Below are 27,811 nucleotides of genomic sequence, written 5' to 3'. Positions count from 1 at the left end.
GGTTGCTTCCAGGACAAACTGGGCAACTTGTCCCTGCTGGTCACACCCCCCCTCCCCTCCCCTCCCCTCCTCTCCCTCCGTCTGCCCCTTCTGGAGTGATTCAGCCAACAGCCATGCTGCTTTATTCCCCTCATGTGTCTCTCTAAACAGCACTTATCAAGCTCGCACAAATAACCGCAGGGCGCACAAGGGCCCATTGTTACGTAAAGCCATCGCTTCTGCAACACCAGCTCACGTCGGGCTGAGCTTATTTAACAGCTCATGTTGTCGACGGTTAAAAACTAAACGAATCCTGCCAACGAATAAAAACAACTGTGATGTGTTCGGACCATGAGCCCTTACGTTGCAGCCTCGCCTGTGTTTTTGCTTGTTGTGATGTCATTTCATGGGGTATTTTCAAATGCATTACATCCTTAGATTCTGTATCAGAATATCAGATTTTTTTTGATGAAGTGTTTGAACATAACGTAATGTTTTGATGTCATTACTGAACGTAGGGGGAGCTGGTGTAGCTCAGTGGGTAGAGCAGGCGCCCCATGCACAGACGCCCTTTGCTGCATGTCATCCCCCCACTCTCTTCTCCCTATATTTCCTGTCTCTCCTCAGCTGTCCTGTGATAAAAGGCCCAAATGACTCAAGAAATAATCTTTAAAATAAAAAAAATATTAAGCAAAAAAAAGGGGATGCTGGGGAGGGGATCTGGCTGTCAAAATTGTTATTTTAGAAGAACTTTAGCAGGATTATATAAACAAAAACTCCCCCAATATGTATATATATATATATATATATATATAAAGATATATATAAAGAAAAAATACATAAATTAGAAAAAGAAAAACAAATTAGAAAAAAGAAAACATAATTATATATTTTTTTTTTTAAATTTTTAAAAAGAAGGAAATATTTAAAGATAATTGTTAAAAAAAATCTTGAATTTAAAAAAAATATATATATAAAAATATTTATATAAAACATTAAAATTGAAAAAATTATAAACAAAAAGAAAAAAATGAAAAGGAAAATGAAGGAAAAATGTGGAAAATTCTTTTAAAAAATTATGAAAAAAACAAGAAAACAAACTCTAGTGAGAGGACCACTTTTTAAGGGTTAAAAATATATGACAATGTTGCCTGTGTATACGTCACTACTAAGTAGCTGTTAGCATTAGCCGGTGCAGAGGACTGGACCTGTAAATAAACATCCTCTCCTGCACCTCTGCTATCATACACGCCTCAACAAAGGCGTCCTTTCTTTATAAACTCCTTAATTGTGCATTAGAGAGGAAAAAAAGCATCAACATTACAAGCATCCTGGTGTCATAAAGGTTTTTTTCCCCATAAATCAGACTTTAACATCCCACCTGTTACTTTAATTAAGATATAAAGTGCCTGAAAATATGAGACACTGTTTTCTGAACTAATTGTTCATATCAACAACTCTCCTCCGCCTCCCTCGAGCTGCGGTTTAACTAAATTGCCGACCTTTGGGGAAACTTTGAATGCCTCATTAAAACCTTTTATATTTAGCTCAACAATATGCTTGTTCTGCTCTCATGAAGTCAGAGAAACTGGACCAACAAACTCGTAAGTTTCTCACGGCGAGTGAAACATCGACTCACCTCATCGAGACAGCGTTCGTACTGCACCCTCTGGCTCTCGTTCTCCGAGGCCAGCACAGTGTTCCGCTCCTGCAACACAAACACACACAAGCAGAGTGAGACACTTGAACGCACCGCGTGGCTTCGGTTACATTTGATGCAACAACAGTGCAGACGGAAGCAGCAATCAAGCAAAGACGACGGCTGCTCCACAAAGGTCAGATGTCAGCGCTAAACCCGGACGGACGATAAAAAATGTAGAAGGCAGCGCGGAGAAAAAGGTCAAGGGGAGGGAGGCTGTGAGGCTGAACTTTGGGGCGCCGGCTCGCCATTTGGAGTTCGGACCCTAATAGGAATATCTCCTCCACTCGCCGGGAGAGGAGGCAGCGTCGGCGGCGTATTGATTGCTGGGAGTTTCCAATTTGTCAGAGGCAGGCGGCATATTAGGAGCTGTCAGTCGGGCCTCTGGCCTTTAGTAAGAACTACAGATCCCATGATGGAGACATGGGGAACATAATTACAACCAAAAGGACGGAACAGTGACTAATTAAAGGCCTTTAAGTTGGGTAAAGGTGCAAATGTAGAGAAAGGCCAAAGTCATTAAAGACATTTAACTAACAAATCCGTTGACGTCTTAATTCGTCTTAAAAATCAAAAAGAATTGTGTCAAAGTGACTCAAAGTCTTCACTCTGTAATAAATATTGGGGTTAAGTGCATCATTTTCTTCCCTCATTGTTCTCTAAGTGGGATCTTTAAGTGGCTCCATGGAAAACTTAGAAACAAACTTCAGGAAATACGATACAAAAAGACGGAAATGTGGCATTCAGGTGCATGAGGTGGCATTGTTTGGAGGGATTATTCCAATTTTAGTCTGCTGCTGTCGGGGGACTGTTGTGGCACAATGTGAACACTCGGTTTAGCAACAGAGAAATGCAGTTTAATTCCAGGCAATAACAACATTTACAGTGATGGACTGAGTCGCTGTGGCAGCTCTCGAGTTTGTGGAAGTTGTAGGTAAACTGCGCAAAAGTGAAAGGCGGAAAGTTGGAGGCTATGACGCCTTCAAAGTAAAAGATTAAAGGGTGGGGATCTGCTGTAGCACCCGGCCGCTGCTCCTGAAGCTTTGCTATACATAGCATCAATTGTGGATGACTCGGCACTTTCCTGTGCGAGTAGAGCGGTAGGGGCTGCTTTACTATCCTGCGACAGCTTCAGATTTTTTAGCAGAACTTTTTTATTCTTGATTGCAGTTGAGATGTATAGTATATAGTATAGTATAAGGGAATCCTTGGCGATTGGCAAGATTATTTTTGGGATGTTTTTGCCTTTATTTATGTGACAAATCGAGAGACAGGAAATATTGGGAGAAGAGAGAGGACGTCAAGTTCTGTAGCCTCTGTTCACTGGGTGCCTGCTCCACCGACTTAGCTAAACCAACACCGGCTAAGGCGATGTTTATTAAAGCTGCATGTGTTCATCTCTCCTCCACAACACACTGTCATCTCTCTGGAAACACCTGTAGCTCTTTTAAAGGTCGTCTGATGAATTGAAGTCGTATGTTACGCGCTCTGTTTTTGGTCTCCACCAGTTTTTGGCTCCTAAATGCTTCACTTTCTACACCAGAAAGCTGCTACCTACGCTCGTCTGTAGTTGACGCCAGGTAGGTCACATACAACCTGAAAGAGACGCCTCAAAACTAGGTAGTTGCGAAGGAAGGGTGGGGGTCAGCAACCAAAACAACAAGCTAAACAGTGGGGTTGTCACTCGGGGCTGCATATTTCACATCGTGCATCATTTGATCCCTAAATGTAGGAAATGTTGGTTAGTGAAGCGTAAAAATCTGTGTAATTTTAAATGATTTGGACACACTGCTAATTTTAGCATCCGCTCTCTCACCACTTCACCAGTAAGATGACCAGCAGGCACGTCTCCCACAGTCTTCATCTGAAGCCCCGGCTACAGACCACAGTGCGTGCCTGCCAGCTTAATGACCAGTATCAGTTGAGCCGGAGAAATAAGAGCCGGGCGGCGCTTACTTAGTGTCAGTGGAGTTTATGCACGACGCCGGCGCGGTGATGAATCGCCCCGGCTTTTGTTCTTGCCGCTTTGGCCGGCTGGTGCATCCATCACGCCTTCGCCGCAGATACCTTTTGATAAAGCCGTTTAAAGTGTAATGTTTGGGTAGCGCGATTCATCAGGCGGGTCGAGCCGTACTTCCTGCCAGCGCTGAGAGATAACTCACAGCGGAGGAGCAACAGGCAATTACCTGGTGCTTTGGAGTAATTAGGGACTATTTTTTATCGGGGAGGCTTTTGTGTAATTTAGGGGAAAGAGGCAGAAAGGATTTCTCTTTCTTTGACTGTAGTTATTCGAGCTTTTTGTTGGATCCTTTTTTAATACCTCACATTACTGTTTTATAAGGTTTTTACATAATTTGAGACGAGGAAAAGGCTGCATGTCAACATCAAGAAGCCACTCAGGAGGGAGATTTAATTAAGTCTGAGTGCTTTAATTGCTGAAGAGATCTAAGAGGATGTGTGTCCAGTGGCTTCAGTGAAAAAAAACACACACAACAATCAGCATGAATCTGTTGCTTTCGGCTCTTGGCGGTGTGCGGCTCGAATCCCCCGAGCGGCGGAGCAAAACAAAACCGAAGTTGGAGCACAGCCCGAGGCCCCCGCGGCGACTCTCTCAGGATGACTTTGCTCTCCAAACGAAGAAGACGGGAGAATTTGACGAGCTGTCATGCTTTCAGACGCAGCTGAGGAAGGACTCTTGACAACTGGCACACAAAGCCGGCCACAGAGGAGAGCTAGAGGTGGAGGGAAAGAAGACGAGCGAAGCAGAAAGAAGGTGCAGAGAGTAGAGATAGGAAGAGGAAAGAAAAAGAGGTGAGAAGTTACCTCCAGGGCCTTGAGGCGCTCCAGGAGGGGCTTGCTTTTGTCTTTGTCCTCCTCTGATTGGCTGGCATCAGGATCGGCGTTCCCGGCGTCTGGCTCCGCTTGAGTCGCCGGCGGGGAGCCGTTCTCTTCGGGGACGTCGTGCTGCTTCCGCACTTCCTCCGAGAGTTTATCCTGCCGCACAAAGAGAAGAAACGAGGTTAGAGGAGAAGCAGAAGAGACGGGAACAGATGGGAAGAAGGTGCGAGATGTGTTTGGAGTCGCCGTGAAAGGAAGAAATCAGAAGTAAAAGAAGGGAGAAGATCAGATGGGCAGACGGGACAACAGCTTTGACAACAGAGCTCCCAAACATCCCATAATCCCTAATCATGTTTCACTTGTTTTCCAAAGAGAGGCTGCGACCTTGAGGGCTCTCGTCTCTCGCATTATGAGGGATCAGAATCTCTCCCTCTCTGCCCTCGCCGAGTATCCGCCTCTCTTTTATTTCTCTGTCTCTCTGCCAGCTATCTTTCTCCTCCGTCTCTGCTCTCCTGTGTCCGTCTTCTTTGGCTTCCCGGCATCTGTGATAATTAACTACTGGTAATAATTAGCTGCTAATTAGGCAGTGTCTGGCTAGCACCGAGGCGAGGAGAGAAAACACAACGAGCTATCTGTCATACTCGAGATGCTATTCATCTTTTCTGAGAGATCTTTGGATCACTGAACATCCATTCTGCATGCTAATATGTAGCGGAAAGCTAGCATAGCATCCCCTGATCTGTGACGAGGATGGTTTTAAATGAATTTATAAAGCAAAATCGACAGAAAAATGGCCGATTTTATCTGTACGTCTTAAAACAGGAGCCTTCAAGAGGTCACCTTGGGCTCAGGGGGCTCTATGATTGGTATTCTTCAGCATGATATAGACAAAGCAAGTGGCCGTGACCACCTCTCACAGGCTGAATGTGAATTTCCGCCAATATAACTTCCAGATTGTTTCATTTCAATGGCTGTTAGAGGACTGAGAAGGTAGAGCGAGACAGTAATCACAAGACAGAAGCAGAGTTTGGAGTTTCGCTTGAATAACCTGGATTTACGGGGTAAAACTAGGCCAGAATCGCACAAAAACCTTGAATTAAAAGGATCTAAATGAGAGTGGCAGAAGAATAATTCAGATTTATTTTAGATTTCATAAGATTACATTTGTTTTTGAATTGTTGCGCAATGGAAAACAACCAAAAATGTAAAGTTTTCTGGTATTAAAAAGCACATTTTGATGATTAAAGTCGAGGTAAAAAAGCAGTAAGCTTGCCTATAGACTGTATAAAAAGATGGCCGACATGACTGCTGCCTTAAAGTGACGCTAAACCCTCTCTATCGCCCCCTGCTGCAGTATAGCTCATAAGCCCCGCCTCCTCCATGTTAACAGATGGGACATGGGTCAAGTTCTTATCATGCTGATTTATGTCCCAGTGACATTTTTCTAACACTTTTAATTAGTTATTTGATGCTGTAAAAAGGGTGTGGCCTCATGATTGACAGCTCTGTTGACAAATACGGCTCCTGCAGCCTGTAGAACGTAACTATAACAGTCACTACAGTCACTGAAGTATCCTTAACGGTGAATATCTGCTTCAGACAAACACAAGAAGCCGTTCTGCTGCAGACTGACCTGAGGTGTCTATAGTCGGTAAGTTAAATGTGTGTTTTGGGTCGAGGAAGGGGCGGGACATCTACTGCACAAACTGTATAGTCATTGGTTACACCCGAAGAGCTTCTCCTCTAAACCTTTCATTAGAACTTTTATACGACAAGTAAATCTAACCTGTAAAAGCAAAGATTAGAGAAATGACATCCTGTCCAATAAATGACTTTATAACCCTCAGATTTATCTTACAACCCCTTCAGTGCACCAGTAGTCCTCCCTTTAGGTTGGAAAGACTCAAGAAAGCTTTAATTAAAAGTAGAACTAATATACAAAAGTTTTCCTGAATGCAGCATTTCACAGCCTTTTCCATTTCAAGCATTACATGCCCTTTATTTCGTGCCCATTCACTTAAAATCCCCCTCTCACACTGCGTGTATTATCGTACTCTAAAGCTGCATAGAGTGGGAGTTAGGCTGACTTTGACATGAATGAAGCAATGGCAGCTTTTCTTCAAATGACAAAGAGGCATTCAGTTGTTCAGAGTGATATATCACCGTGCGCACACGTTACATTTTTCATTCCTGGCTGACAGATTATTGTCAAACCTGGAGATATCTCCGGTTAATGTGCTGGACGAAGTTAGCAGCACTAATGGATGTCTTTTATAAATCCAAGCGCAGCTGAGAACAAGCTTCTCTCTCCTAATACGAATTGGATATACGTCCTCCAGGGCACTTTGTTTGCGGCTTGATCCAATCTCCTCTAAACATATATTAGGTTTTCAATCTTGCTTGATTCCATCAGACAATTGTGTTCAAGGCAATGCTTTAAAGTCACGGTTTTTTACTTTGCTTTTGTTTGCCGGCCTGTGAAGTCTGCGGCTCGCTCTGAGAGACTGCTCATCAGACGGCGTTAAAGGGCTCGCTAATAATCTCCGCAGAGAGAGTCTGGAGTTGGAGAGGGGAGGGAACCTTGTCCCTCACACTGCCCTTTCAAGTTATTGAGTTTGTCTGCTGAATACACAGAATATGGCTGCAGCAGGAGCCCATCACTGCGTAGGTACAGAGAGTGCTCAGTAATACAGCAACTGGGAATACCATAATAACCCTCAAAGTTTATTCTGTAAGACAGCGTCCGTCCACTGCTGAACAGCCAGGAAAAGTGTCCACAAACTGTACCATAAAGTTATTACTGTACATTAGCGTTCAAAATAATCTCTGTGAGGCTGCTAACATACACACAAGGACAAGGTTTACATGCTAATATTACATGTAGCCTACTGCTTACCATCGATTCTATCATAGTATGCTGTGTTAGCATGCTAGCTTTTGCTAAGTAGCACTTAAAACATGTTACAGCTGCAGCAGGAGCTCATAAATGTGTAGTAATGGAAGGTGCTCAAATATTAGCAACTAAAACAAGCCGCCATGTTGTTTCTATAGAACGAATTACAGTCATAAACATACAATTTTGTGTACTTAAATATCAAACGGCTAAAGGTCAACAGCCATGCTAGCAGCTCTGTTAGGCTGTATATGAGCTTAACGCTAGCATTGGTATGCTAACATGCACGCAAGGACAATGTTTACATGCTAATATTACGTAAGTGTACTGACTTTCAATGCTTTCAAAGTATGCCGTGTTAGCATGCTATCTTTTGCTAATTAGCACTAAAAACATAACACAGCTGCAGCACAAGCCCATAAATGTGTAGTTAGCATAGCACATAAGCAGCTGGGAATACTAAAACAACCAGCTTTGTTGTTTCTATCGCTTAGAAGGAATTACAAGGCTAACACACAGTTTTGTGGACCTACATGTCTAAAGACAAAAAAGTGTAAAGCCATGCTAGCAGCTATGTGAGGCTGCATTATGCAAATCTGCAAAATGCTAGCATCAGCATGAAAACATGCTAACACTAAGCAGGGTAGCCTAGTTACCATGATTACATTATAGTTTAAGTATGCTAACATTTGCTAATTGGCAGTGAACATAGAGCGCAGCTGAGGCTAATTTGAATGTAATGAGTTTTGCAGAAATTTGAAGCAAAAACTGACCTAGAGTGATGTTGCTAGCATGGCTAAAAATTAGCTAGCTTAACTTTGACTTGGATCAGAGTTACATTAACTGGAGTTTAAGCTAAGTTTCAGCTAAAGGTTGAAAGTTTAACCTGCTGTTAGAAAATTAGATTATAAAAGATTAAACCAACAAAAGCTGAAGTAAATATCTAAGTCCTTACCGAGTGAATGAGCAAATATTCGCTTCTTCAATGTGAGATTAGATTCTCTTTTCTGACCGATATCATTGTAAATTAAATATATTTGCATTTTGGACTCTTGTTGGACTAACACGGTTTGACAACGTTTCGTCAGACTGTTTCATCTTTGCATAATCTGTTTGTGCTGGGGAGCCCAGGACAGGATTACTCTGTCTGCATTAAAACATAATTTGCATATTGACACATTCATATATAACACCGAGCTGTCTAGTCATATTTTTCTTATTGCAAAGCTTTTGCACCTCAGGACGATTTACAGCACATCAGTCTATTATCATGCTGCTAATCCCGTGTTTCACAATCCTCTCACACTCTCTCCGAAAAGCAAGCAGTAAAAGCAGCTGACATTTAATTTAACGGCGCTCGTTTTTTATTCTGCCTGCTTTTATTTGCACTCATCAGTCAAAGATTTTTCCGGGCTTTTATTCACAGTGATGAACGTGTGTAGTCATTTATAAAGACGCTCTTTTTATTGCATACTTGCTGAATTAGTGATGCCCTTTTCGTCTGCTCCCTGGAGGCTGTAGTTTCAGCTGCTCTGCGGTAAAGACAGTACGGTCGCCGCTTTATTGACACTAAAGTTCGCACATTCTTCTATAGACGCTACTTACTTTCAAAAAGTCTACAAATAGTTGGAAGGAAAATTTCTTTCGTGGTTAAGGCTCTCAAACATGAGAATGAGTGAAATCACACTGCGGATAAACAGACTGAGGCGAAAGCATTTCAGCGCTGTTAACACGCTGAGCTCCAAATTGTGAAGCGCGACCCCAAAGGTGACCCCGTGCTTCAGAAATGCGCGGTATTACTTATTCCTTCTGCCTCTCTGCTACATCCCAGCAGCTATTTCTGTTATGCAACAGGGTCAGCGTTTCACCTTGAATCATTCCTGCTTTATTCTACACCGCGGGTCTCTGAGGGGAGACACGGACACAAACAAAATACCTATACCTGAAAAATTGCTGCTGGCGTATGAGTAAGTAAGTAGAAAATTCACTTACATGCCATTAGGGAAGTTATTGAATTCTTTACACATTTTTTTCTGCTATAATTCAGCAACTTTGTGGAGGTTATTCACCTTGTAGGCCTTCATGATGTCCACCGTGTCCAAGGCAGTCTGCTCCAGGACGCCCTGATTCTGCAGCAGCGACCGCACCGTCTCTTCCATCCTGCACACAAAACACATTTTGTCCCGTTAAGTTAAACTTATTAAGTCAAGTCAAGGATGCCATTTCATTTGCTATGGCAGTTAAGTTTGAATTCCTGTAGGAGGCAAGGTTTTCTAACCCAGAGGACATGGACGAACACTGTGTTTTGTCATTTAATTTGTAGGACCTGTTGGTTTCACTCAAGCTGTGGATTGTTCTGAGTAACCATGACATTGTTCCTTAACAGACATCTACCCAGCAGCAGTTTTAGGTGGTTAGATTCCCCCGAGCTGAAGCAACCCATGATCCAAACGTGCCTATCCAGTGTAGACATCTAAAATTGGATCTATTTCCAAGCTCTTATACCATTTGATAAGATGTTTGTTGTTTGAAATGGATCATTAAACCCTTCACTTCCCATTGGCATACAAACAACAATCAGTCGCATTTCTTTGGACTGAATCCCAAACTTCTGCTCCGTCCAAATGACTAGATTGAGTACAAAATGTGCAAACACAATCCTCTCTGACTTATGTGTGTGATTTTGTAGGTGTTTGTCGCAGCACGGTCGCATGTGTGCCTCCCCCCTCGTCCCCCCCAATCATTTGAATTAAGTGCAATCACAGCAGCAAAAACCGAGCGAGTGCCCTTAACCTTGAAGGCCTGGTCTGCTCAAAACAATCTGGTTTGTGCTGCTAACACTGCAAGCTGCATGCAAAACAGGTGCCAAAGAGTGCATGTGAAAATGCCTCAGCCTGTTTCCATCAGAACAAGCGCCACATGCTATCTGTACCCCTGGAGCTGTCGGGTGACCTCTGACCCTGCACGAATTCGCTTTCTGATTCCAGGGAGAGGAGAAAGGCTACCGCAGCTCCAGATAAGCTACGTAAGATGATCTTGGACCCAGCTGGGATCATGTTAAAAGAAATGATAAGATAGAAGTGACATTCAGGAGCGCTGGTGGATGGGGAGTGACTGAATCAGGGAATCAGTTCAGGGAATCATCTGAATTTCATGATCCTTTCTTCTTCTTTTGCTGGCTTCTTTCAGGGTGAAGTCAAACAAGTAAAAAAGGGGTTATGCAGCAAAGTAAAAATAGTCAAATTATGGGTGAAACGGCTGCTTTATAGAGGGGATTCGCCCATTCTGTTGGGTATTTTCACCACTAGCATAGCAAAAATGCTACCTTAATTTGTCCTTATGTAATCTTCAGTGTCAAACCGGTGCCAAAGAGTTTCAATCCGAGAAAATAAGGGTTTAACCAGCTTCTGGAAGTTTAGTTCTAGCCTAGCTTAGCATAAGTTCTAGCCTAGCTTAGCATAAAGACTGGGAGGGAACAGCGAGCCAAGAAGTCTAAAAAAAGACCTACCGGTATTCCTTTAACCCAAAAACTGAAGGCAAAATCTGGTGCTACGACACGTTTTGTACTTATTTTATGAATTGTCATGCTGCATGAAAAGGGAAGGGAATTGGGAACATTATTTACATACAAATACTGTAGCATAAGTTCTACTAGAAGTGTAGCTGGAAAGCTAAACTACAAAACTCACTCCACTCATCGTCCCTGGCTGTTGAATGACACTGGGTGACAATGAATGCAGGCAGGAGCAGGGCAGCGGAGGACGGCGCTAGCCACACCATCTGTCCAGGCTGAGCCATAAAGCCGGATGTAATCAGGCCGCCTCGCTGCTGACTGAACAGTCAAAGAACCAGGCGGGCAGAGCTGGTGGCAGATTGCTCCAGTTCCTACTTTAAATGCTGGCCTTAATCAGCACAACCTATAGAGCAAAGAGGACGTGACAGAGACAGCTTTGGAGTCCGGATGCTCTGACACAGGGTCAAGGACTAGCTGACAGGCATGATCAGCATGGCGAGTAGGGGGTAGTCGTTGGACAGAGGGGATTTGGGCAGTTGACCACCTACTGATGTAGCTCTGGTGTGAGGACTTTCAGGTCGCAGAGCTTTTTTATTTCTGACAGGTAAATCCCTGCAGAGCTTTGAAAAACACACAAGGTCATTTAACAACACTTTCCTGTGGATATAGGTTAAAATAAAACCTCACCTGCACAGTGAGGCTGCAACGAGGGACGAATACAGGAAGTTATTGTTCCTTGCCAATAAATTGTCCAACATATAACGCCAGGCTCGCTGCTGGCTCTTGTGTCCAGTCTTTGTGCTAAGCTAAGCTAACCAGTTTGTTTCCTTAATTTATGTTTAAACAAATGATTGCAAAAGTGGTACCATTTTCCTGATCGAATTCTTGTCAAAAAGATTCCCAATATGGCCATGTATGCCTTGAAAGGAATACCTTTAAACCACAGGTAAAGGATGCAGACAAGTCAGATACTGACCCTCTGTTGGTCCGCACCCAACAGAACATATGGAAGATACACCCATGAAAAAGATGTGAATGTGGGTTTTTTAGAATTAAACCTGAAATGAGAAATAGTGGAGATATCATCAGGCAAGCCGACAGATGGACTCAAAATTACTCCAATGCGGCATGAACGAAAACATGTGCCAAATGAGCCACGGAAGCAATTATTGTAAAATGAAATGGATGGTATCAGCATTTGGTTTTGTTGCTTTTGCGGCCGTGAATACGCAGCCATACCTGCAGAACTTCCACAGAAACTTCCCCAACATGCTCTCTGCGATTGGTCAGACCTTTATGACCTTTTGCGTTACAAATTAGCGGTGGTGCTTTGATGCCTCGGCGCGGCCTGCTTCCTCATGTTGTGACTGGGAGCGGGGGAGCGGGGGACGGGACTAGGTGTGTGGTTTTTACAGATGTTTTAATGGGGGTGTTTGGCGTTCTCGCACACCTGAAAGGGACTCTTTGTGTTGAGCTCTGGAGTTGCCTTGCTTTCCATAGTGTCAGAAAGGCCCAAATGTGTGGCATCTCACTGGATAGACTTTGGTTCTGTTGACGGCAGGGGCAGGGAAAGACTTGACTGGAGAGGCTAACCATGGACGTCCATTTGGAAGATACATCTATACGATTGGGGTACATCTACATTACTGCTCAAGGACAGTGGCGTACAAATATGACATAGCTCAAAGTGTGCTCCCATGTTCCTGCCTGAACTCATCATCTCATTTTCTTTGCTAACTCGAGCAGCGCAACAACAACAAATAAGAAAGCTTTGGACAATTACCCCCCAGTAATCACTATCGATGTTTCACTGATTACAAACTCCAACAAACCGCTTATAATGTTATTTAGCGCGCCTTCTTTTCAATCAAAGCACTTATAATTCATTAGAGAGTGTTTGTGGAAGAGATAATTATGAAGAGTGTTTCCAAAAGCTTGAAAGAGTCCATTTAAATAATCAAATGTGAGTTTCAAAAGCTCGGTAAGGACGAGACGGGACAAGTGTCCAGCCAAACATCCGGTAAAATAAACAGCGTAATTTGTCATTACTGTAGATTCATTCACCTAAAACCTCTTGAAATGTGAAAGAGAGTCTGCAGAACGCTTATGATGGATGGAATATAACTCTCAGATGACAGAGCATTACTTTACATAGAAAACATAGTCTTGCTCAGTGATAGTGTGATTAATCTTAAAGTGCTTTCCAACGACCTATTGAAAACATCATTCAGTGAAGGAGAGAGAGGACAAACGAGTGTGTGTGTGTCTGCTAACGGGGCGTATGTGGAGGCGAAAGCAAATTCTGACTCCCCTGACCCTCGCGCCGCACAAGCTGAATTTCAAACGCGACGTTCGACAGCAGTCCGGGAAATACAATTAAGGGTCCAATCAATTTTCCGCCTGAGGTCTGACAATCTTTAGGACAACACACCCTTTTTCCTTCCAGCAAAAACACACACACACACAAAAAAAGCACACATGATAGTTTGAGCTTTGATGTGGCGGCGAGACTTGAACAAAGTGATGCATCATCAAAACACGCCGGGCAATTAGAGGTGAAATACTGCCTCTCTTCTCTTCAACTGCATGACATCTGAATAACTTCCTCTCTTCTTCTTTTGCCGTCAAAGGTCACAATGGAATCAAAACTTCAAACGAAGGACTGTTTTATTCATAAGTCTTTCAATTCATTCAAACTGCAGTGGCTTCTACCGTCAATGACAAATTCCTTCACAGACCTGAAAATGATCAAAGGACTCCAAACCTCTCGGGAAGCTCAAAAACTTACCCCAGCTTGAGTTTTCCTCCGTTCTTAACGCCGCCATTTTTCCGGAAAAGAGCCACAAACACTGTGCAGACGTCCCGGAGCTCCATATGTAGAGACATCCGACTGCACAGCCAGCGCTCTGCCAGCTCTCACAGCGCTATAAAATGACCCAGACACTGTTGCTGAAATGTGGGTCTCTAGGCTAAAATAGGCCATGCAGTCATCATATAAGCCTGAGTGCTTTTCGCTCAATCGACAGACAGCATGGCCGGTCCCGTGGCCGGGTCATACCGAGTCAGCCTGACAGAGGATCTCCTGTTCTCATTTTCTCCTTGCCGTGTCTCCAGTGTGTGATTATCCGACACAGGCCCTGTGCAAAGACAGTGATCTGGCAGGCAAAGACTTTCCCATATGTCCCATGTTAAGCCCTCTCTCCGAGGGAGAAGGGCCCCTGCTGAGAGACAAGCAGGCCGGTAGTCTCGGATCAGACGGGGAATCAAGGATGGACTTGCAGGGATGAAGCACTACTAAAGACAGGGATCCCCCTGTTTTGTCAGCCAACGTGTGTGTACTTGTGTGTGCACGTAGTTGTGTGGGTTTTCATTGGTGATTAAGAGGCTTTGGCTTCCTTAAAATCAACACTTTCCGTGCAAGAAAGGCTAACGAGGGGCTGCATGCCAGTACGCTCGCAGCATGACGAGAGATCTCGGCATGCCATCGCATATTTCGAGCTCGTTCGTCTAATGATCTTCTTCACAAATATGCCACTTTTCGTTAACGCAATTTTTAGATGCACGTTTTCCTGCCAATGGCCGCCTGCGTCTTTGTATGTTTCACAGCCCAGAAGAAGCAGGAGTTGCTGATCCCCCCCTGCCATGGTTGGATATTTGGCTTGCCAGCATTCCTTGGCAGCATAAAATGAACGACACTGTATCTATATTTTGCACAGAAAACTTGGAGAGAAAACTTGGAGACAAGACTTGTTACTCAAGATTTGGATAACAATGTAAGATCCATGGTAACTTCTTAAAGCGTCAGCCATAGAGAACTCAGAGCATAAGGAAGAAACCTCTTCACCTTAAGAAGAGAGAAGCTCCAAAATGATGGAAAGTTGCCAGGTGGCATGCTTCAGCTTTTCTCTGTCTAACTCTGGTCACACTCTCACTTTATCAGCGTTGTCAGAGGCTCAGGTTGACCGAGACCCTCTAATCAGATTTGACCAGTGAGCGATTGGAAATCCTCAAGCTGCTGAAATGATAGGGAGAACAATCACCTGGTTGTGCAGCTGAATCCAGCCCGTCAGGGGCCCTCGCGTGATGGCTGCATCGAAGGTTACATTCGCCTTATCTGACCTCGCAGACGCCCTGCGATACCGTCCATTTTAGCACAAGAATATTCCATCCTTCTTCTCAGACTCCTTTCCAGCAAATCACTTATGAACGCCCACCGGATGATTGCCTAGCTTAACCCAATGCTAAGCCACTGTTATCCTCTTAGAGCTGTTTGCCGAAAACATGCAAGGAGACCCTTTCTTAGATGTGACCTAAATGAAGGCGAGCAGACTCCTGCAAAGAAAACTAGACTCCTCTGGTGAAAGGTTTGCTGCAGCTTAAGGCCTTGAGGACATTTCAGAGCTGTAAAAGTCATGCACATCCAGTCATGCATGTTACAGCGGGGTAGCATTACAAAGGTCCTTGCCCTTATGACCACTGACTCCTGTCAGTGACCTATCACCTTGTCAACGAGACACACATGCCAAAGAAAAAGAGATCAAGAGGCCAAGGTGCTTAGCACGTCCTCACAGTAATATCTCATTCCAATATTTGTCGGCCAACTGCTGTGAAAAAGAGCTTGTTTTTGGTTGTTAATCTTCTTTATACATTAAAGGACTTAATCAGAATTCACTCAGGATTAAATTATTCAAAGTAATGTTGGTTAATTGACCTTTTTTATCTTATATTCCATTAAATTTGTACTTGAAACTCTCTCCAAAATCATCCGATTAAGTCCCCACTTGCAGCACCACCGCAACGATTTTACCAGAAGACCAACGCCGACTTGAGCTCGGGTCTGTAAAGAGTTTAAATTAAAAGAGACATATGGAGGGAACCAGACTTAAGTTCGTCCTCCCTCTAGCAGTCCAACTACATTTGGGAGGATTTAGATGCAAATCCATGATGGTCGTCACACATGTTCACCCCTGGCCAAAGGAAGCAGTTAGCAATGAGGAAGCCATTGGGACTCAAGAGCGTCTTTTTTTTCCTCCCCAATGGGTTACAAGCATGTGTGTTCCACATGTGAGACAAAAGACATAGATTGAGGAAGACATCCCAGTAGGATACCTTCGTCATTATGACAGCATGGAGTCTATTACTTACACTGGGGGGAGTCTCAACGGCTTCCAAGCAGGGGCCTATTTGGGAATTGGGAAAATGGAGTCGGAGATGGGCCAAGATGAAGAATCGGGCTGGCTGATACGGATAAAAAACCTAATGTGAAGTCGCATGAAGAGCTGAAACCATTGTTTGATCGAGTGCAAGTCCATTACCAGGTTTTAATTGTTAACTATTTCATAATTGAAAGGGGTAAAGAAATGTCCTCGGGTCTCTTTGGATAACGTGAAGATTACACTGATTGGTTTTCATTGGGCCTATTCTTTTGGTCGGACATAGCTCCAATTAAAACTGTTCATACTTTAGGTTTGGGAATTACCCAGAATAACCAGGACACTGCCTCAGGGCAGAAACGTTGCTATTCACCTTTGTTGTACTGCAGAGGTATTTAGGAAAGTAGCTGACAGGCATTTTCTATTAAAATGGCCTTTTTGTTGCTCGTATTACACACACACATACAAACCTAGCTTATAAAACATGATATAGAGAGCATAAAAGCAGCTGCTGTGTATATGTGTCAACCAGAGCAGCTGCCAGACAACCCAAATCTATACTGCAACCATGAGGTCAGTTTGAATTACACGCTGTTTGGCTGCAGGCTACAATCCGCGAGCACCAGTTTCACAAGCCGAGCACCAGAACAGGCGAGCTATCATGATGTGAGGGATGGATGCCCTACTTCCGCAAAGGCTTGTAATCTGACCTCTTTCGGCGTGCCTATAAACATCAAAACCAGCGCGTTTAATCCGAGGCGGAAGTGGAGTGTGTGTATACAAGTGTTTGTGATTGTCTGACATAGTTACAAGCCAGTAACCAGGGTCGCTCTTTGAAACAGAAAACCCATCATGGTGCGTACAAAGGGAACCGGCTTTCTTTAAAGTGAGAGATTGGTACCAAGGCTCTTTTATGGGCTGGTAATTTAGAGCAAGTGATAGAGTAGAATAACCCAAATTAAGTTCAATCAGACATAATTCCTGGTTCAAATTTGGAAGTTAAAGAGAGGGACTAAAAGGGTCCAATAAATCCTCTAAATATGAGGTGCTCCCAAAATAGTCCAGACACCTATTATCTATTTAACAGCCCTTGTCCCCATTGGGCAGGGGCAAGGAAGTAACTTCAAAAGACTGACCCCCCTTTCCATCCTGTTAATGACCCCAGATGTGTCGTCTTGAACAGGGGGCTGATTCATCCGGCTAAATCCTGCAGCCGCCAAGGCATGCAGGGGGCCCGTTTTCGAATGCGCCAAATTAAAACACTTGTCGCAGGCGTGGCTGGATGCTTGGATGATTAGAAGAGAGTGCATTGATCTGCAAACACAGCACAATCACTCAGCTCCCTCTCTGAGTGCGTGAGCTCTTGCCGGTCCAGCTGTGCAGCCCGGAGTTCTGCGGTGGTAACGAGAGTAGCACATGAATCCTCGCAGCATACACCCAGTTCTGAAACGTTACCCTGTGGACCGTGGAGGGATCTCAACCTGAGCGTGACTGTCCAAACAACACGTCCAGGCTTGAAAAGTCTGCCATTCCTGCCTGTTTGCATCACCGTCATCCGACATACACACGCGGTGTATGTTCTCATGGCTCTGAGTAATGTGCAGAAAGAATAGGCAGCTGAGCTATAAATCTGCAAGCACCAGTCATCATCTGCTGTTGTTGTTAGTCTAGCCGTAAGTCTCCCATATCCTGCCACGAAGAGGGCCCTTCAAGATGGCGATGATTCAAAGTCAAGTGGACCGGGTCGGCTGTAAACACCCCGGTTTTGCCGATGAGTGCACATGTGATCTGGGTGTCAATGACTGTTATCCACAAAGAAGTCAAGAGGGATTTATTTCCAAGCTATGTTTAGCAAACCTGTTTTCCTCGAATGCTTTAAAGAGAACGAAAGTGACAAAAGGAAAACAAGATATCCCAGAATAAGCAAGCAGCACAAACGTCAAGATGTGGTACCTGAGCTTCTGTGCATGCCAAATTGTGTGTGTGTGAGCAAACTTGTGAGCAGCAGCCAACAAAGGGCTTCTCCTTCTTCCTTTCTAGGAGCTAATCTCCATTACAGGCACAGGAACGACAATGAAGTCTTTAACAGGATAAGGACGGTAAGCAAAAACAAACACAGTGGAGAGAAACCAAACAAATTGTGTCTAAAGAGTTTCTCATGTCTCGAGTTTTACCTGGAAACCGCTTCCCGCATCTTCAGGTCATGTAGGGCTCGCAGTGGCCCCCAGGTTCCTGGTTGCTCACCAGTCATTCTGGGGCGAACAGGGGATGCGGACAAGGCCTCAGAGTGTCCTTGATCGAGAGACATTGGAATGACTCAGTGGGTTTAAGTTCTATCTCTTGAAAAAAATCCACTTTCTGTTGGAGGAGATAAAGAAAGAACTTCCAGCGTTGCACCCGGTCTTGTCCCCATCTTTTCTCTCCTCCGCTCTACCCTGTCGTCACTCTTAAATGCCTTGCCCATATGGAGTTGTGGGACATCCAGGGTGGGCCCAGGAGGCTGTTGGGTTGTGGGCTGGAGTCTCCCACTAATCCGTCAGAGTTTAATGACGGCAGACCATGCTAGTGGTGGTGAAGCCCTGGGGGGTTGACCCAAGTCAGGAGGGGCTGGGCATGTGACCCACACCAGGCTAAGAACCCAACCGGTTGGGGGAGGGTGTGTGTGTGATTGGAGGATGTGAGTGTGCACCTATGTCTGGAGCTAAATGGCCAGTCACTTGAGGAATGCAGACTTTCTAATCTCAGCCGTGAAAACACAGACAAATTGAGCTTTTTAAGCGGGTGAATGTAGAAAAAGAAAAGCCAGTTGTTCCACTTTCAGCGATTCCTGTCTTACATTAAAGCCTTGCCAAGAAGTGTGAGCATTACAGAGGCAAACACACACACACAAACAAAAGGCTGTAAGAAGCTGATATTCCCTGGAGTTTGTCTGGCTCCAGGAGCAACTTTGTGATCTTTTCTTTTTGGTGTTGATATGCCTTTTTGTTCATGTGTGTGTGTGGTACCATAAAAGAGCAGCTCTAACAAGCAGCTCATTACCTTATTTTCACAGAACACCTCCGTCTTCTGGTGCAACAAAACATTTAAAAAAAAGGCATTTAGTGAAATCTGACTGGTGCCTAATTTTGGCAAGGTTTGACAAATCCATTCCAAGCATTTGCATAGTGTTTGATATCTTTGCTGTAAAATTTGGCTGGTTCTTTATCGCTACAAACGCCTGTTAGCAGCCTGATTTCACTTCCATCGTCGTGATTCAAAGCACAACCTCAATTAATTAGCGATACGCAAATCAATTGGTGCCTGAGGTCAAACAGATCCCAGTCTATTTAAAAGATTGGATGTCCACTTAACATGATTTGCGGGTGCTATCTCGAAAGACACATTGATGAACTGAGGTTTCTATTCCCTTAATGCACAACAAATAACCAGCCTAAATCAATCAGGAGATATGGATGAAGCCTCGCAGAACGTGAGCTGCAGCAGATACGACCAGTTGGTCCGAAGCATGTGTGCATGCATGTGTGCATTTATGTGAAGCCCGTGCTTGTTGATGAGGTATATCCATAAGCCGATAACTGTAAAAAACAAGCAGGAGATGCTACCAGGGCAAAGGCTCATGGGAAGACAGTGGTCAGCGAGTTACCTTTTTTGTTTTTTCTTCTCCTTTTCGCTGGCTTGTAAGTCGCTAATTAAAGTGACCTCACTGATGTCCCATCTGCCACCGGGGCGCAGAGCCAGCGAGTATTGGCTGCCATGTAAGCGTGTTAATCCACTGAAGGGCCAGGTATGCGTAAACACACTCGGCGCACACATGTAGAGGAAACGCTTAGCGCGCTCACTCATTCCCATTCAGATAAGCACTGAGCAACGCTTAAACAAAGATTAAAGACTTTGAGACAGTGAGACTGAAATCCTGTTAGCTTGTTTGCGAGGAGCTGGAGGGAGATGTCTTTGTCAGTTGTGGGAAGGAAAGCAGCCGAACCTGGCGTCTTCCCCACAGGAGCCACAAAAGCGTTGAAATTACAGCAATCCAGCATGATGACAATGAGCGGTGCTGCTGGAATGACAACAGCCGAGTGAGGTGGCGGGGTTAGGCGAACATCCCCCCTTTTAGATAAGCACTTTTTAAGGACATAATGGAATCTTTTGTCTATATTGCACAGCCACAGCGTGCTCGGTACAGCACAGGCAGCCGCCTGGCACCCAATGAGAGCCATCCATCTGGGCGACCCCTGCCAAGGCGACAAATTCATCTGTCTCCGTGGGGACCTGTGCAGGACCCAATCAAGGATAAGCGTTATATATATATCCCACTTACTAGAATTGCAGTGCATTCCCTTACTCTTCTGCAGGACAGGGAGTCTCATATTGCTGTTGCCCTATCTGCTAATTCACCGCTACATCTGCACCCCTTTTTTAGGAGTTACACTCCAAGAATAAGTGCACTGTATCGCCACAAATAGTGCTTGTGCCTGTGTGCAAGGACCTCTGGACAAGAGATGCTCAAAGGGAACAGGTGCTGCAAGATATGTTGAGAATATAAAGTTGGTTCTGACAAGTTTATGGAGGATTCCTGACGATTTATAGACCTCAGACTGAACAGGAAGTGATGCTATACCGATTGGAAAGTACCCATCCTTCTGACATGGCAAAGTTGGTTAAAAATGACCTTTCAAAGGATCCTTGAGCAAGACATTTAAGCTGAGTGGCTAACAATCCGAAACGTATGAGTGCAATGCAGGGAACTGCTTTTATAAAAGGCTTGTAAGGAAGCAAGAAACACCAGTGGGTTTAATTCAGAGGCATAAGTGGAGCATTTCAAATATGAGATAAATCTTCAGAATGGCTCTTAAATATTTTATTCCTCCCCTGGCGGTGACTCAGCCCTCGTCTGCACTATAGCACCGGGGCCATTAAAACGTACAGGATTTTCTCCACCAACTTAATGAGAAGATAAGCAGTTAATGTGAAATCCTCTCGACTCCGCTTCTTCCCTTTTTTTTTTTTTAGTGGACAAGCAAAGCGCTGAATGCCTATCGCCTAATTAAGGCATCAACTCGGGTAAAACTCCAGATTTTTGACCGCTCCCCCCGCAGGCGCGCTCGGTCACACCTCAGCGGCTCCGAGGGTGAGGACGAGGTCATGAAGCGAGAGGTTGCTCAAGTTGTGACGGGAGGATTGTTTGAGCACTTTGTAAGTTCTCTCCGCTTCTTCATCTTCTGCCGATGACAAGGTCGAGTGGCCGAGAGGAATATCAGCGAAGCACTCAGAGGAAATGCAAAGAACTAGCACCCAATATTGATCTTTCGTGAAAGACGAAATGCTGATTGCAGGAAACTGCTGCTGAAGTTTAAGACTTTTATTGTGAAAGTGAATGATTGACAAAAAAACGTCCCAATGCTTATTGAATCTAGACTTTTTAAAAGCTTCTTGTGGCCGTTTTTATCCCTTTATTTGACAGCTGATAGTCGACAGATGGCTGTAAATGTGGAGGGAGTGCGATTGGCTAATAATATAAAGTTGCTTTTATCCAGCTTCTGGCTTGTAATGTCCATTACGACGACTTCTGCCGCAGCCTAACAGGATTATTTCATTCTAATTGGCTTGAAAATGTCCATTAGTTTTGTTTGATTGCCAAAACGCTGTTTTAACTGATTTAACTTTATCTGTCATCATGTCAGATTATAAAGTTATAAAATAAGCTCTTCCCATGAGTTACATTGCTTATGTGTGGAAACCTTCCTAAAGCAACAGCTTTAACTGGGAATCTACACCGACACTGACGCAAATCTCATAAGGAAACTGAAATCAAAGTGAAGAGATCACATCGTTTAACATGGATTAACTGGTTGTGAGAATGTATTTGCATTGAAGTCAATGGCTTTCTACGCTTCACTGACGCTCAGCAGCGGGGAGAAAATAGACTTGACGCGTAAAACGAACGGAGCAGCAGAAAAAGACTCGCGTATTACACCCGCCTCTCACGCAGCATGCAACACGCGTGTCATAAACACGCTTCAAATACGTCGCCTGTGTAGATTCCCCGTAACATATACAGGGCTGCTGATGTCTCACAATAAAGACACTGATTGAAATTTCTCCAACCATTTTCAAACTTTTAGCAAGGTCGTACCTCTCACAAAGGTCATGACCTCTGTATGTTATCTGAGGGTGTCATCTTTCATACAGACATTTACACACTGTCGGCAGAGGCCACTATGCAAGGATTTAACCATTCATACGCCCAATGGATGTGCCTCTGGGTTCAGTGTCTAGGACACTGCGGCGTTTAGACTGCAGGAGCTCGGGATCGAACCGCCAACCTTCCAATTGGGAGATAACCCACTCTTCCTCTGAGCCAAAGCCGCCCCTAATACTTGAGACACTTGATGGTTACTTTACAGGCAGATTTCAGCACTTTGGACTCCGTATATTTAGATTTGACTCCTTTTCAACCAACAAATTAACAATTTAGGAGCAATAAATGAAACTGAACGGTTAAGTCGTTGGATAAAATATCAACAATCAAAATAATCAAATACATTTACAGAGTTAGGGAGACAATAAGGAGACTCTAGACCTTGGTATATCCAAAGTTTTAAATTGGAAAGTGTCTAAAGGTGTTGAAAAAACAGATTAAAGTTGAACTTTAGCTCTCCGTTCTTCTCACCTGGAGAATTGCTGCTGCATTGAGACCATCTGCGCCCGTCCCAGCTCGGACTCCTCCGTCACCTCCCGGAGACGCTTCTCGCTCTCCAGTCGCAAACGTCGCTCTTCCTCTAGCTCGTGGATCAGCTTTTCTCGCTGTGGACACACAAAACAGGAGAGCGGTCAGCTCTCTGTCTCTCTCTGCGGAGACGTGTTGGCAACTTAAAGGCTCAAAAGATCAGCCCTCATCATCCCTAATCATACGACATATTTATGGTTCGCTGAATCCCCCCGACAGCTTTGGCAATGCCTTTACAAATACTGACCCTGACCTTTGACCCTGCTTGGTGAAGGGGAAGTGAAGGCGGTGTTTGTTGTATGCTTGAGAGGTGAGGAAAACAAGAGAAAAAGGGCAGGATGACATTTAAGCCTTCAGATTGGCATTATAACTGCAGTTTGTTGTTACTTTGAAAAGTTGGTAATGAACTTCCTGTTCTCGCCGTTGCTATGACACAAAGTTCACACTAAATGTCACACAGCATCACAGAGCCCGCCGCACTCCTCAATCCTTCTCTTACTTTTACTTCTGTGCAACTTTAAGCGTGCGTAGTCGGCCTTTGCTTTTCACCATGTGACTGTGATGCCATCCCTGCTGCCTCAATACACACACTGTGCTTTTATCCTGCATGTTTCATTCATCTTTTACGACTTGTTGCCTGGAGACTGCACAAAAAAGTAGTTTTTTAAGGGTGAATATGACAGCTCATCAGTGAGAAGATCTCAGAGCACAGGAATGGACGATTGACCTGATAGTAGCTTCAGATTCTGTCCCGCTCTGAGCCGTTGCCTGCAGCTAAAATGGTAGTATTTCACTCCAGCTGGGAAGTTCCTTTCACAGTGAGGGGAGCAATGCACGCTGGGTGTTGTAGGAATGTAGAATGGGCGAAACCACAAGCTTCTATCGATAACAGAGTACACCAGCGGCTTTTTCCAGGGGAGAACTGCTCCTTTAAGAAACCCAGTCTACTTCAACTAATCAATTTTTTTGGGAAGATTTCTCCTGGAAAGAAACCCTAGCCTTTCATTCTTTCCCACAAGTTATTTAAAACCATTTATTTGCACTTCTATCGCCAAAATTTGCTGATTTTTTCAATGAAGTTTGGTGCGAGTTAACCCCTCTGTGTCTCCACAGATCACAAAACCATTTCTATCCGTCCCTTTTTTTGACACAATTCAGAAACTGGACTTTTTCTTGTCTTTAATTGGATTTATGTCCGTCTGACATCTGCTCCTGAAACATGGGAGCTCGTCCTCACCTCAAACTGAACTTCAAAGTGCCGCGATTCTGCTCGGGCACGCTCCCCTCTTTGCGAGACGGAGGGCATTGTGGGGAACGTGCCGAAGATATTTCGGCGAACACCACTAAGAATGTCTAATAAAATAACTTGAGGTGAAAAAAAAGATTGCCATCTGTGAGGGAAAAAAGTTGCTGCTCTTGCTGAGTAAGAGGTTTTGAATTTGGAGTGCACTCCGTCTTATTTGTTTGGCTTAACAAAGAGCCGACGAGCTGAAGTGTTAAGCCATTATGACTGGAGCGCTGCCTGCAATCGAGTCATTCTCTGGCTGTAAATTCAGGAGGGGATTATCCTGTCAGTTGTTGGTTAAAGATTATTTATCATCATGTGTCTTGAGAGGTGAGATGAGCGACTCCCACAGAAGGTTTAGACAAAGAGAGCGCCTGTCCTGAGCGGTCGAGGAAGCGTGTGATGCAGGTTTAGGAGGCGCAATAATCTCCCTCTTTGTGTTCAGCACCAATCAGGGTGGATCATTATGTGGTGTGAGGCTGCAAAGATGCTCTTCATGGGCAAGCTTTGTGCTGACATCTAGTGGTGCGAGAGCAGAAGGGAAGGCTGCAAAATGGACAATGCATCATTCAAAGGTGCGTCATAAAATCAAATTGCAAAGTAAACCATCAAAACAGCGAAAAACATTTTACAAAACTGCCATTTTTACTGAGGCTGTATCGCGCTCAGTGCGGGATATTTCACTGCAGCGTATTGGCAGCCACAAAAGCACACTTTAACTGGGTGAATCGGTCAGGAGGAGCGAGAATATTAAACCCAAGTCACCATTAAAACCAGCTCTGCTCCTCGCTGCGGTTGTAAATCTGACGGGCTACTATGCAGAAGCGGCTCTTTACACAACAGGGAGGCTCTCGCTGTCGGGGAGTAATGGCGGCCGTAAATCCAGACGCGTAAAGCGGTGCATCCTCCTGCCAAGTGCTGGACCTATACATCTGGACTGGAACCAGGTTCTTTTTTTATCTTGGAGGGGAAAGTTGGCAGAAAGATGAAAACATGCAAAGGAGGTCATCTCCGCAGCGAAAATATGTTTTAATGATGCAACTCCGAGTGCAGCATCCTGCAGTTTGGCTTCATGCAAACATGCACAAAGGCCTTTTCTTTGCAGCTCCATGTGCACAAAGTAGTCCTGATTTTTGTTGCTCACGCACCCCCCGACATAAACCACCAATCACTACGTGTCTGCTGACAGAGCCTTGCCAACAACCTCTCTAACAACACACGATTTACGGCCTGCATCGCAGTAAAAAAAGGCCTCTATTGCTTTTGTTCGATATATAATTTCAGCTTTTTAACAAGGCCCTAACGCCGTTAAATCAACCATGTCTTTACGTAGCCAGAAATCCCAAGCAATACATTACACGTCTTCTCAGCTGAAATGTTTATTGTGCTTTTTTTTTCTTCTCCCCTCTCTGTGCTAATTGAAAGCATATTCTTTAATAAGCCTGAAACACGCCTTCAGCAAAGCCCTGGGAAGATATCTCAAAGTCAACACGGAGATGGGACGTGCTGAAAACACGCCTGGCAAGTTTCTGTGAGAACATTTACTTTGGTTAATCCGACGATTGAGGACATAATCCTCTCACTTGACTGGCCCTGGCAGGGATGGCGTGCACTGCCTTGTGTCTCCTGCAGGGGGCAACGTTTTCCTGGGATAAAAACAAGCAGCTCTTGACAAACAATACAGTGAAAGGGAATAGAGCAGGAGTAATCTATAAAATGGCCCAGGCTGCGTTTTACACTGAGCCGTATATCTGAAACGAGCCCAGATTGGGTGTTTCAGGATTAAATGTGACCTCAGGCGCGTGCTTTCATTTCCTGCTGGATAAAAAAACATGCACCCAGCCATCCTTTGAGATATGACTGAATTTATCACCTTGAGCTTTAGATTGAATGGACTGCAGGATGCTATTGATTCCAATACACTAGATGTAGTGAAATAAATGAAAAACCTTCCTCTCTGTTACGTCCGTATCGAGTCATGTGTCTAAAATCATATTAGAAGCAGCAGAATGCAGCTCGCCCCTGTAATTGGACCGCATTAGATGGTAATGGTATTCATCCGAGCTGAATTACTAGAAGACGCGAGCCCCCCTGATACCCTCCATCATCCACAGAGGACTCTAAATTAATTAGAGGCCTCTGCCTCTCCTTGTTGCGCCTGCAATGTTGTCTCCATAAAATAAAAGCTGCAGCTATCAGGTTAAGTGCATCCTTATTCTGAAGGTTGTGCATCTGCAGCTCTGCAACTGTATGCGTTTGTGTGTGTTTTTGCAGGGTTTGGGGTACAGTTCAGGGGGCTCAATAATCTCTTCATTACACACAAACCCCCACCACCACCACCACCTCAGTTGCAGCTCTTTGCCTAATCAAAGGGAGCCGGGAGCGGATCTCTGGCTCGCTGCTAAAGCAAACATGAGGGACACAATGCACCCCGCGCAGGTTCCTCATTCATAAATAAAACATGCCACTTGGCTGTTTGTGTGTGCGCGCATGTGGATGTGTGTGTGTGTGTGTGCTCATCAGCAAGCTTGAATTCAAATGAAAGTGTAACATGAGGAGGATTTGGCTGCATGGCACACAGAGTGTAAGTGAAATGCCAGGTCAGCTGAGACAACGTGTGCTTTTATTTTGAAAAGATGACAAAAAGTGCTTTGAAATTATGATAATGATCATCTACATTAGTTTGTCTTTAGCACTGTGTATCTAAAATGCAAGGTCCTGTGTAAAAAAGACTAAATGTATTACTAAGATAACATGCTTTTATTTTGAAAAGATAAGAAGAAGTGCTTATATAGTCGATTTCATTCAAAGTGTTTGCAGGATGTGATAGTAATCGCTGTCTACAAAGATTAGTCTTTAGCACTGGGACTAAAATGCCAGACAAATCTATCATGAAAATAGTGTGCTTTTATTTTGAAAAGCTACTAAAAAGTGCTTTTACATTTAATGTGATTCAAGTTTTTTTGCAGGATATGATACTAATGACTGTCTACATGGAGTTGCCCTTAGCGCTGCATATCTGAAATGCTAAAGACAAATCTATCATTATGATAACGTGCTTTTATTTTGAAAATATAAGAAGTGCTTCATTTCATTCAAAGTTTTTGCAGGATATGATGGTAATCGCAGTCTACATAGCACTGGGACTAAAATGCCAGACAAATGTATCATTAAGATAACGTGCTTTTATTTTGAAAATATCATTAAAAGTGCATTCAACTTAAATGCTATGCCAGGTATTTATTACAGTCTACATAGTTTTGTCTTCAAATTACTGAAGGCAAATCTATCATTGAGATAACGTGGGCTTTTATTTTGAAAATATATTAAAAAGTACATGTCAGCGGAGATATTTCCAGGATATGATTGAAATAATTATCATCTCTTTAGATTTGTCTTTAGCGTTGCATATATACCATACACTATATACAACAACATGTGCTTTTATTTTGAAAATATAATTTTAAAAAAGTGCATTTAAGTTAATGATCGTTTACACAGGTCTGTGTATCTGAAAATGCTTAAGACAAATATATCGTTAGGATAACACAGGCTTTTATTTTGAAAATCTAATCAAAAACGCAATTACATGTAATTTAAAGTATTTCTAGATATTTGCACCTGAAAAAAGACGTCTTTCATGAAGGTGAAATGTGTGTGTTTCTTTAAGAGAAGAAATGATTTGTTAAAGAAACAACGTCGAGTTTAAACTCTGTTTTATGC

General features: G+C 43.9%; 1 protein-coding gene across 1 annotated transcript in view; it reads right to left on the bottom strand.

The window, feature by feature from the left end:
• Window positions 1–27,811, bottom strand: part of LOC138603553 (nck-associated protein 5-like) — an 81,956-nt gene that overhangs the window by 33,507 nt on the left and 20,638 nt on the right. Inside the window, exons 3-6 of the mRNA XM_069675398.1 lie at window positions 22,747–22,880; window positions 9,479–9,569; window positions 4,502–4,672; window positions 1,619–1,687 (exon numbers count right to left, since the gene is read on the bottom strand). Of these exons, the coding sequence (XP_069531499.1) occupies window positions 1,619–1,687; window positions 4,502–4,672; window positions 9,479–9,569; window positions 22,747–22,880 (465 nt within the window). The remainder of the gene's footprint in view (window positions 1–1,618; window positions 1,688–4,501; window positions 4,673–9,478; window positions 9,570–22,746; window positions 22,881–27,811) is intronic.

This window comes from Semicossyphus pulcher, unplaced genomic scaffold (genome assembly GCF_022749685.1).
Source record: "Semicossyphus pulcher isolate SPU_LCO1_2020_fin unplaced genomic scaffold, fSemPul1.0.p SCAF_24, whole genome shotgun sequence".
Classification (NCBI taxonomy): Eukaryota; Metazoa; Chordata; class Actinopteri; order Labriformes; family Labridae; genus Semicossyphus; species Semicossyphus pulcher.
Note: the sequence above shows the minus strand (reverse complement) of the source record. Positions and strands in the feature narration are given on the sequence as shown.